This window comes from Nilaparvata lugens, chromosome 2 (genome assembly GCF_014356525.2).
Source record: "Nilaparvata lugens isolate BPH chromosome 2, ASM1435652v1, whole genome shotgun sequence".
NCBI lineage: Eukaryota > Metazoa > Arthropoda > Insecta > Hemiptera > Delphacidae > Nilaparvata > Nilaparvata lugens.
The window spans coordinates 67026270-67038798 of record NC_052505.1 but is presented as its reverse complement, the minus strand read 5'-3'; the positions used below and the strand labels follow the sequence as shown (position 1 = coordinate 67038798).

At 35.1% G+C, this 12529-nt stretch overlaps 1 protein-coding gene across 1 annotated transcript in view; it reads left to right on the top strand.

Annotated features, from left to right (window-relative positions):
- Positions 1–1486: 1486 nt before the first annotated feature.
- Positions 1487–12529, top strand: part of LOC111047709 (serine/threonine-protein kinase ATR) — a 47773-nt gene continuing 36730 nt past the window's right edge. The window contains exons 1-4 of the mRNA XM_039422521.1: positions 1487–2766; positions 3119–3235; positions 4078–4191; positions 6448–6698. Coding sequence (XP_039278455.1) covers positions 1591–2766; positions 3119–3235; positions 4078–4191; positions 6448–6698 — 1658 coding nt within the window. The 5' untranslated portion in view covers positions 1487–1590. The remainder of the gene's footprint in view (positions 2767–3118; positions 3236–4077; positions 4192–6447; positions 6699–12529) is intronic.

The window sequence follows — 12529 nt, the reverse complement described above, 5'->3', positions numbered from 1 at the left end:
TTGACTTTGTTAGGTTGGCACCAAGTTGAAGATTGAAATGCATTTATCGCGGAAAAATTGATTGGGCACTGCTACTTCAGTCAGAGCTATTCCTGGGAATATTATATTACTAGCCGTCAGGCTCGCTTCGCTCGCCATATCCGTTTAGCCAGACGTTTAGTCTGGACCCCCGACTGGATCGTCCTAACATATGATAAAAATACTCATTCTTGGACGATCCAGTCGGGGGTCCAGGGGGCGGAGCCCCCTGGGTAGACGAATATGGCGAGCGAAGCGAGCCTGACGGCTAGTTCAAAAATATATCATTAAAACAATTCTAGGCAAACTCAGACTTTATCCTACAAGCGATATTTTCAATGAATTCATAGTACTAACTGTTCGACAGCTGTACATAAAAAACTTGATAATATATATTTAGAAGAATAAAAATAAATTTCTTCTTCGTGAAAGAAACTTGAATTTAAATTTACGTCCTACTAGAGAAACATTCCATCGCTGGATTTGAATGTATGTAGAAGACAATTCACTTACTTATTACAGAGAATAATAAATCTTGTTCCTACTCATTTTGTTGCCAATACAAGCCGGAGCAAAAAACTAAAGAGATTGAGGAATGGATAAGATCAAATAAAACTGAAGAAAAAATCTTCTAAGCATCAACTGTCTCTTGTTTTATGTTTTGTTTTTTTTTATCATATAATAATTATTGTGTGTTATTAACTTTTATCTAATTTCATCATCTACTAATCTACAAAATTATATTTGTGTGTAAATTCCACTAATCTTTGTTCTTATTTTGGTTTAATTTCTTAGTTTATTTTGAATAAATATATTACTGCAACTTAGGTCTACGCACAGGTTTTACCTTGTAGGCTACTCCTTAAACATAGATGGACATAAAAAAATATACTGCAGTTTTGGGATCATTTTATATATTTAATAGTATTTTCTTGTATTATTTTTAGATGTTATAATATTATATTATTATAATTGTGTATGTTTTTTGAGAAATAAAAAAAATTGATTTGATGTGTGAATATCTGTCCATACAAGTTTTGTTTATTAATCATCCATACTAAGCTTTAGTTATGCTCCAAATTGTTTGCTTTATCCAATAAATGTATAAATTCACTTCCTGGTGATTCGCTTTTGATAGAAAATTCTTCTATTCACCAAATAATACACAAATTCATTTAGTCGTTTTTCTCAGCAAAATTAATTGAGTAATTTTCATCATAAAACTAGTACTGAACAGTTATAAATTAAGTTATCGCTCCTGTTATATCATTCAAATGTTTTGTTGATGATAGATGCATCTCTGGCTATGGTTTGACATTTTTTATTTTGTTTTCAGAAGACCAGATGAAGCGATTAGTCTGATGGACAGTGAACTTTGGGAATGTTTGTGCAATTCGTTAGTCTCTAAACTTGAAATGATCGATTGTTTAGCAACCGTACATGAAGACTTGATGATATTAGGGCGATTCCGTTAGGTGTCAGCTGAAAGGTGTGGTCTCTTTGATAAGGAAAGAAGAGAGCAACCCACTTTTTGAAAAAGTGCTGAAGGACTGTATTTTAGGCCTTAGTAGAATGGTGGCCAATAATGAAATAGAAGTCAGAGTGAGGCTCCTAGTCGAATGCTTTAATAACAAGATACTTTTATCAGAAATAATTGAAAGTGTGCCCTTTCTTGTGAAGCACATGCACTCATTGTATACAGAGCTGGATCAATCAATATTGCAACCTTCATTTTCGATGGATAACGTTCAAATTCAAATAGCCGCCTGTGAAGCAGTCTCAGCTTTGGTTTGCATCATGTCCAGCACTGCTTTCGTGACACGAACTGGTCACGGCCATGGCAGGGTGAAAGTCATGTGCAAAGAGTGTGATTTGGCAATAGAAGAAGGCCAGCTCAACTCCAACAACCAGATTCACATGCTATTGAAATGTGTTCTGCATTTGTTATCGTCTACTTCGGCAGAGGTGTTACTAAAGATTATACCACTTCTACGTCGCTTCGCAAATCATCTATCTCTGTTCCACACTTTGGACTGCGTCAACAGGTGGATTGTGCTGATAAAACATCCCAACAACGAGGTGAGAGAGAGCTTTGTTAATGTTGTAGCCGATCTCCTCTTCAGAAAGAAGTGGATCAAAAGACACGAAGATTGTATAATAGAAGAGGTTGGTCTTCTCAGTCAGTATGATCGACAGGAACTGATGAACTCGGAGCTCCTTCTTACTTCTTTCAAAACAGTCGCAATGGATACAGTTTGTGACAGTCTAGTTCCTCAACCTAAAAAGAATCTCCAACTAACTACAATGGCAGCTATAGGAAATGTTGGTATGACGCCGCTAGACTCTGTGCTCTACCCAACGTTCAAAATGCTTCTCATGTACGTTCTTCATCCGAACTCGTGTGTGAGCTCAGTAGTTGTCTATTTACAGAAAATAGCTGAAAAACATAACAAACTATTGAAGGAAATTTTCTACAAATACCGTGGTGAATTCTGCAAACAGCTAGCTGACATGCTCTTGATAAAAAAACCGTTGAATAAATATACTTTGTCCAGTATGTTTGTCAAGTTTTCGCGTGCTTTATCCTATGAGAAGGAAGACACATTTTTGGCCCAAAATGCTTCCAGCCACCTTCTGAAGCACATCCTGCACGTGGTGCTCGAGGTACCTGAATTTGAATGGATAATCTACTACATTGGAGATAAATTGGAGAGGGATGTTTCCACATTGATGAAAGAAGGCTTCCAGGTAAGTAAATTACAATAAATTGTACTTAAGAAGTATTAATTATTAGTATATATATATATATATATATATATATATATATATATATATATATTTGTTATTTATTAAACAACAACGGCAACTGTGAACAATTAGTTCAACAGGAGAAAAAAAATTTACTCATAAATTCACTGAATTATATATTTGTATAGTAGAAGAGTAATCTTCAATATTTTAAATGTCATATTATGGAAAAATATGGTATGTAAAACGCATAAAACTTGATCAAGTCAAGATTTGTATTTGCAGTTGCCGTTCAACATTATCAATTAAAAATCCAAAATTCTCACAAAATTTACAAAATACTTTTTTTCAGCATGTATATCCATACTTCTACATGAATGAGGATGCTTGCACCCTTGACAAAGTTTGCGAAATTACGGAAAATCTCACAGGAAAAACAAGAGAAGCACTCATCAAATCCTGCTACAAGGTACCAACATTATTCAATTTTATAAATTAGTTCTCCACTCAGTCTTTTATAATAGAGATTTCCCACAAAATCTTTCAAAATAGAGATTTTCATTGTTAGGTAAAAAATATCAGGTAGGCTACAGAAACTTGCAATGTTTTGATTTTTTCCATAAAAGACGGCAGAATGCATTCACGCACAGAGCCTAGCAATCTAAGCCCACCTTGTGTGGGACTCTGTTCCAGAGTTGAAAGCTTAGCCATGTAGGTAGGAGGCATTCGACATTGTCGTGCGTCCTTGGCATTTCCATACTCTCAACACTGGATGCATAACCATTAAACTGGCTAGTGTTCCCTTAGAGTAAAACTAGCATCCTCACACAGATTAATAATTGCTTTATTTTACTCATGGTATACGCCATCTGGAGTAAAATAGTCTGCATCCTCTCCTCCCACCTTAGTGAGTCACCATGGAGAAGAGGTGTCTCTTCTCCCCATAAGGCACAAAGCCTTCGGAAACCCTCCACCAGTAACCCCCCCCCAACTCTCCTCGACTCATTCACTACCTGTGCACTAATAAACAAATAGGTGCGGCTGCAATGCTTCAACTGACCTTTTGACCTTTACTTGTATCCTTTAACCAGGCTGTTGAATTATACTAATGACTTTGGAGCAATTGTAAGGCTAGGCTACTTATAATTTATAAAATGTAAATAATTTATAATTTATTCATGTCGAATTCACCCTCCTTTGTTTCCCCTTTTGTGGTCACCTCATGAAATTGTACATTTTTACGCTTGTAATGTCAATTATGCAATTGTTTCCATTTATGTTACGCGGCGTTATTGATATTTATTTTTGCAGACTATTGTGTGTGAAATATTATTGCACATTCATGGAAAAAAAGAACGCGTACTGGATGCACTCAATTATTTGAAATCAGATGTGTTCACGCTTGAAGAATACACACCGAATGTGGTAAGGGTCACCTAATTTTATTATTATAGTTATCTATTTTACAGTTTCATGTACTATATTATGTAGCCTTCATCAAATTTATATTATTCAGTTACCTGCTTTTCAATTTGTGACTTGAAATGAAATCGTTTTATCTATCAAATCAGTTAGATTTGATTGTCAAATTATTGATCTGACTGTTAATTTTAACGGTAATTTACAATGTTTGATGCAATGATAACATTGCCAAAATAAGGAAATGGATTCCCTTAAAATAGTTGTATAAGAAGTACCATATTGATTGGTTCACATGCCTCAACTAGTTGACAATAATTTATTACTAACGAGGTAGTTCCTCTCAAACCTTCATTTTTCCCTTCCAGAGCTCAACCTTTGAGGGGCGTTTACATCAACCAAGTATAAAGATTTTTTTACTTCATAATTATATACTTTTGAGGCTATAAAAACTAGAATTACTTAAGTTTTGACTTCAATTTTTCAAAATCGCCCATTTAACTAAAACGTTAAAAAAACTTGAATTTAAGTTAACTTGACAAATGTAAACCCTACTTCAGGCTTTTCTGGAGGGGCCTATATTATTATTTTTAATTATAGTATAAAGTATATGTATATACTTTAATATTATTTTAATACAATAATGTATATTTTTGAATACAGCAATCACATTATTTCTTATATATCATATTCTCACATTGTTAATAATATAACATAAGTGGCTATAATGATTATTGCAATATCAGATACAAAAATATATAAATTATTATTAAAAATACTAGTAAAGGGTGGGGCAGAGTGGACTCCCTAGTTTCAATCAGTCACTGAAGAGTACGCGCGGGAGTTAGCGGTGTGGAAGAGGTTCCATGTGGTGGGGGAAAAGACGCCATTATTAGTAGACACCATGCCGTGGACTGGCGAGCATCGTGGTTTTGTAGTCGAAACGTTCTTTAAAAATAAGGATAGTGTGGTGGCGACCCAGCGTGCATTTCGTAGACGGTTTGGTTTGAATCGTCATGATAGTGTTCCCGATGCTAAAACCATAAGGAAATGGATTACAAGTGTACGGGTGACCGGATCTGCACTGCCTAGAAAACCAGTCGACAACCAAAGAGTGTGAGGACACCAGAGAACATAATGGCGGTTAGAGCGTCTATTGAACAATCTCCATCGCGTTCTGCGCGGAAACATGCTGCTGCTCTTGGAATGTCGGCCAGAACGGTGAGGCGAATTTTACACTCAGACCTCAATTTACACCCGTATAAGTTGATGGTTGTTCAAGAATTGATGCCAGCAGATTTTGTTAAACGTACAGATGCTTGCAATGCAATACTGGCTTCTTTACAACACGGCACTATTCTGTGGTCTAGTGATGAGGCACATTTTCACCTCTCGGGCACAGTAAATAAACAAAAATTTCGTTACTGGGCAGCTGAAAACCCACGAACTCTTCACCAAAAACCTCTTCATTCTCCAAAAGTGACTGTGTGGTGTGCTGTGTCCTCCATAGGCATAATTGGCCCCTACTTTTTTGAATCGGAAGGTGCAACCGTTACTGTGAACGCTGTGCGCTATTGTCAGATGTTGGAGAACTTTTTCTCCCTCAGAATTGAGGAGTTTGGTGAGGAAAATAATTTTGAAACCTTTTGGTTTCAACAGGATGGTGCCACGGCTCATACCGCCCGTCGCTCTCGCCAACTTCTGCAACAACGGTTTCCTGGCCGCTTGATCTCATTACGAGGGGATGTTTCATGGCCCCCTCGCTCCCCCGATCTAAGCCCATGCGATTATTTTCTTTGGGGTTACCTCAAATCTGAGGTTTACAAAGTTCGACCAAGGACCTTGGAAGCCCTTAAGAAAGCAATTGTTGATGTTATCACTGGAATAACGCCAGATATGCTGCGTAGAGTTTTTGGAACGCCTGAATATGTGCATCGCTCGTCAAGGTCGTCACCTGGATGATATCATTTTTAAAACTTAATGAAAAATAAATTGCATTGTATTTATATTTCAGGAATAAAAAGCTTTTGTAATAATCTTGTATGGTTTTTATACAGTTAACCGATCATATCAGGGAGTCCACTCTGCCCCACCCTGTATATAGAAAAAATTGACTCCATTAGTGCTTTTAATTAAAAAAAGAATCTTTCCTGATATTCGAGAGCCAATTATTGTTTTCTTAAAAAAAAAAAAAAAACAGTTGAAATTTGAGCTATGATTTTGAATTTTATTCAATACGAATGATGTATTGTATCATTGTAGATAGAGTTTCTGGCTCCACGCTTTCTTGGTGTAGTTGGCATGATGGAAAGCAGATTAGTGAGTAGAGATTCTTCAGATGAGGAGAAAAAAAAGGTGCTGCTGGCATTGCCGGAGATCTTCGCACTGATGGGTGCCAAGCACATCACACCTGTTCGCCTCAGAATCATCGCCATGCTGAGGGAAGCACTCAAGCTCTGTCACAGCTCCTTTCCCGAACTCACCTGCGATGTCTGGCTCGCTTTCTTCCACAGGTATTGTCAAAACCACTCATTTATTTTAATAATTTGAGATACTTGTTTCACGTATTTTTCAGTTTGATATTAAATACTTGGTTTGATACTAGTTTTACGTACTAGTTTTGATACTACGGGTTGTAAAACCATTATTAATCCCTAGTAAACTTGGAATGTTGCCAGTCTAATATGTATCTCCATTGGCTGGCTCGTCAATCTTTCAATAGCACCAAAGAGGATGGGATATTGTAATCTTGTATTCCAATGCACTTTGGTAGCATAATATATTGAAATTGCGGGAATGAAGACAGCTATGAATAATGGCAGTGCCTTTCAAGACAGTTTTGCCTTCATAATGAAATATCGTAACTTAGCTCTCTACTCATTTTTATGGTCTGTGCAACCCTTAGATTAAATCATTGCTCTTATTGAGTACAGTGCTGCCAGAATTCACAGAAGCCAGAAAGCCTGTGAGCTAATTCTATGAGAGAAAGAGCAAAAAAGATTTTGCGATTTTGATAGAATTAGCATAAAAACGGCAACAGTGTACTCCTATTCTCATAAGAAATAACATTGGCCATAAACCCCCTTGCTGCGAACTAAGGTTTGCACGGACTATATGTAAGATTTAGTTGATTTCTCAGAGTAATTGTAACGGTAATTTTCATTATTAAATCAATTTTATGATTTGAAATGTTTGGTGAAACTTTTTTATAAGAATTTCTTATTTTATTTTTAATGTTTTATGCTGTATTTTTATTTATTGTATAGTATTTATGCAGAAATGAAATTAATTTCAATTTTTACTTTCCTTGCCCTACTACCATAGGTAAGGAAAGTATTGCTTTCCAAAAAAAATTAATGTACCCTAAATTCAAGTTTTCTATACGTTTCAAGGTCCCCTGAGTCCAAAAACATGATTTTTGGGTGTTGGTCTGTGTGTGTGTATGTGTGTATGTGTGTATGTCTGTGAACACGATAACTCCATTCCTAATTAACCGATTGACTTGAAATTTTAAACTTAAGGTCCTCATACCATGATGATCCGACAACAAGAAATTCAATAAAATTCAATTCAAGATGGCGGAAAAAATGGCGGATAATGACTAAAAAACCATGTTTTTCGCGGTTTTCTCGAAAACGGCTCTAACGATTTTCTTCAAATTTGTACCCAGAATAGCTATTTATCAGCCCTATCAACTGACATGAGTCTCATTTCTGGGAAAATTTCAGGAGCTCCGTAATATTCTTGAGAAAAATGAGTTTTGTTAAATTTCTATCACAATTTTCTCAAGAATGACCAGACCGATTTTTTTCAAATTCATAATCTGTATAGTTATTTATCAGCTCTATCAACTGGTATGAGTCTCCTTCCTGGGAAACTAACAGGGGGGCCACCTCATACTTGAGAAAATAATGTACTTTGTAGCCTCTTTTCATGCATGAGGTAAGTAGGTAGAGCAGTTTATTCAAAAGAACAGAAGTTGAGATATTTTATCTGTAGAACAGCTGTTTTGACGACTTTTAACAAATCATCAAATTTCATAATAATCTATTTACAAAAAAAAAATGTACTCTGGAAACAATATACAATAATTATTATTATCTTAGATTCAAATATGTAGCCGCCAACCGTCATTATGCTAATATTTTTGTGAAAGAGCATTGTCATGCGATCTAGCGTTAGCTCTGCGAACTATTAGAAAGAAAGATTCAAATTATTGAGATCAGCTGTTTTTTTTTTTTATTTACATTGAACATAAAGCGGTAACTTTCTAACCTACAAACTGACCAAAAGTGTATGCAGTGATGCAATGTGGCGAATAGTTAGGATTGTCTTTTCCTCTTTCCCAAACTGTTTGATTTGTATTAGCAGCATAATTTTGGATTGAAGAATACTGTGAATTATTTGTCCAGGTAAAATATAGCTTATTCATTTCTAATAATAAGCAAGAACGATTATTATTATACTGCTCCTGTTCTCTGTTAGGACATAAACTAGAAATAATATCTTGCTTAATTAATAATTCAAACAATCCAAATCTTGTAATTTTTTAATTCAATAATTTATTAATCAATTTAAATTATTCATTTTGTCAAAATTACATGTATAATAATTGTCATTGAATTTGAAAATTCTCAGCAAAAGTTCTCATTTTCATTTATACAAAAATCAGAAAAGAGTACAGATAGAACAAATTTGCATTCAAAATACACGCCAACAATCTCAATTATTGTCAACAGTTGGCTCCAAAATGGCTGAACCGACAAGCGCGCGACCTAGCAGAAAGAATCGTATCTAAGCTCGTTTTTTCTATATTTTCTAATTTTTGAAACAAATCATCGACAGTCCTCTGTGGACCCGGGTTAGACTCAATGCCAGCGATGGCCAACAGAATTAAAATAACACACGCTGCAAGAATATTACAACTTTTACAATTTACTGCTGATTCACAGGCAAAATGTTGAAAATACGAGAATAATTGGAGAATTTATGAAAACTTGATAGATTCAATGTTGTGATTGGGCCTGTTCCACCTATAATATTGATGATGATGCACAGTTTATCCTCTCAAATTTATCTTTAATTTTAATAAATAACTCTGGAATGATAACAGGTCACATCGAGGGAAATGTTTGAAGTACCGGTACGAGAATAATTGGAATATTAATTTTCAAAAATCAACAGATTTAAAGAAGTGATAGAGTAATTACTGTCCCACCTATGACTGATTATGATGCAAAATCTTCTTTTTCAAATAAATCTCTGATTTCGTATCCTTTTGAAGATATTTTTGCTGAACGCTGAACAGGTTGATTAGAATGACGTTTCCCACGGTGACGTTTTCTACAAACCTACGTCTACTTTCCTACGAACCAGAATTCGATCGTGAACCTTCCTAGGGAGAACTGCTACCTGTACTTGATTTGTATCTGTCCAGTAATGTAACTGTTCATTTTATCTAGATGTTTCATAGAGAAACGATAGCATAAGTAGATATCCCATGGTATAGGGCGTTTATGTCGCAACTTTTACTGTTATCCCAAGCCGATAGTTCACGTAGTTCTTTCCCATGCAGCTACACTCTCACCCCAACAAAACAGTAAAAACTGACAATAATCGACAGTAATCGGCTTGAGATAACATTAAAAGTTGCGACATAAATTCCATATACCATGGGATATCTACTTACGCTTTTGTTTCTCTATGGACTTATGTACTCTCGTGCAGTGAAACTTCTTACATGATAACTTAGGATGTCATTATGAATTACTGTTTTGTCACTGTCACGACCAACATGACATCAAGACATGTCTCAGGCGAGACTATCGCTACCCATCTAATCTTGTTTACCAAGAGTTTCAAGTTTTAAAGGCTGTGCAAAGGCTAAAAATAAACTTTCTACTGGTGATATTTTTCAAAGTTTTCGATTTGTATACTATCAAGCTATCAAAATGAAAAAGTTTTCTCAGGAAAAAAAATTTCTGATCATTACTTTTTGAGATATGAGCGCCTAAAGTTTAAATTTTTGGGACAGAACATTTCAAGTTCGGTAAGAGATGAATCCATGAAATTTGAAGGATAGATTCTTCATGGTATTTTTGATCTAGTGAAACAAAAATTTTCTGTAAATATCAATTTTTGAGAAAGTTATTCAATTTACTAGAAATGACCAAAAATAATTTTCAGTTGGGTTATTTTCGGTCATTTTTGGTAAATTGAATAACTTTCTCAAACATTGATAATTTTAGAATATTTTCGTTTTACTAGATCAACAATACAATGAAGAATGAATCTATCCTCTTAATCCAATGGATCTATCTCTTACCGAACTTGGAATGTTCTGTTCCAAGAATTTTAACTTTAGGCGCTCATATCTCCAAAAATAATGATAAAAAAAATTTCCTGAGAAAACTTTTTCATTTTGATAGCTTGAAAGTATACAAAACGAAAAACTTTCAAAAATATCGCCAGTAGAAAGTTTATTTTTAGTCGTTGCACAGCCTTAATATTAGACAGCGACAATATTAATTTATTCCACATACGAGTTTTAATGGATTACGTATACTACAACAAACATTTCATTTTCAATAATTAAGTTCATACTCATAATACAAGAAATCTAAGTAACTTTGGTATTGCCCATTCACGACTCCTACATAACTGCTTTAAAAATAATAGTAAATACATTTGTCATAATTATATTGTATAGAAACGTTCCCTATCAGTCGGAAAATTACAGTATCAACACCTACTAGCTACATTTGAGTAGATGGTTATTATAGATTGGTAGGGATGCTGCAGAGCAACTGATTCAATCCGTCTTCTTATTCAGAACTTGAACTCATAGTGCATTTGCCATTTATAATGAGTAGTATAGCCTTCAAGCTACTATTTATATATTTGTCTGTATATACTTATAACAAGTATGGAATTTCATTTTGTGCAATTTATGTTCTTAATTTTCTGAAGAATGTTAGTTGATTCAATCACAATAGTTTTAGTTATGTACAAATCATGAGAACATAATGTTAATCAACTTGAAAGAACTCACTCTCCACTCACAGACTCAAGTCTTTGTGGAGAGTATTAACTTTTAAATGTGTAAATGAATTTTATAAATTTGTATCATGTTTTTGTGAATAAAACGCTATTTGATTTGATTTGAACTGCATTCTGAGAGATAGACCAGTTGTGATGATATTGGAATAATAATAATGGAAATCAATACAAGCACGGCTTACATTAAAGTCAATTCAAATTCCGAATCGAAGCCCAAATCTTAATTCGTATTAGTAGCCACAGATGGAGGCATAAAAGGCCAAGTGAGAACATTGAAAAAGTGTATAGACCCATGCTAATCCACGAAAAGCAACCCACGCCGTGGGATGTTTTGTAAACCATTGCTAGGCTTCTCCAGACATCTGTGTAATACATGCAATGAATAATCCACTTGTCAGCTGATTGATTATGAATAATTCTAAAGCAATGGTTTACAAAACATCCCATGGCGTGGGTTGCTTTTTGTGGATTAGCGTGGGTCTACTTTGCGGCAGGCCTTAAACCCTTTTGCATGCGAATTTAACCAGAACAATATTGATATTTCCGACTCTTGTGCAATTAAAAGTCCACTCGGTGATTCTCTTCCAACATTAAATCAGATAGGTGTATAAAAATAAGATATTGTACCTATTCAACTAATAACAGTATCTGCTGACAGCTTGGAGTGAATCATAGGACTCACTCAGCAACCAACAAATCTTCCGACAAACAACCAATCCCAAACAAAACTGAGTCTATCGGGAAGAAAACGCATTAAAAGTTTGTCTGTATCTGTTGGGCAAAAGCGGATTATTCGTTGGAACAAGGTTCCCTGAATTAGCCTACGAAAAAGTACAAATTGAGTAGTAATCTCTTTCAGAGAAATTCACTAGCAGTATTTCCCATGAAAAACACCAAATATTAGCATTCAACAAATGCTGACAGTTTGAAAATAATCTTACTCCAGTTAAGCGTCGCCATTTTGAATGAGAGACGCGTTTCAAGCCTCTGACGACGATTTTCTCCGCGATTCTCTAAGCTGGTTGTTCGGATGCCTTTGCGGGTGAGCGAGAGAGATGGATGGGAGGAGAGATTGTATGGTCTGGGAAAGAAATAGAGGAAAGATCTAAGGACGCAATTTCGAAATCGGGCAAGAGGGATCAGAGGTCTAGAATTATAGCCATCCTGATCCGGCATTCAAATCTAATCCATTGCTTATTGAACACAAGGAAGAGATTACGATATTTTTGGGCATTAGCCTATTGTGCCTTCTCTCATAATCTCATAAGTTGAATAATAAATGTTC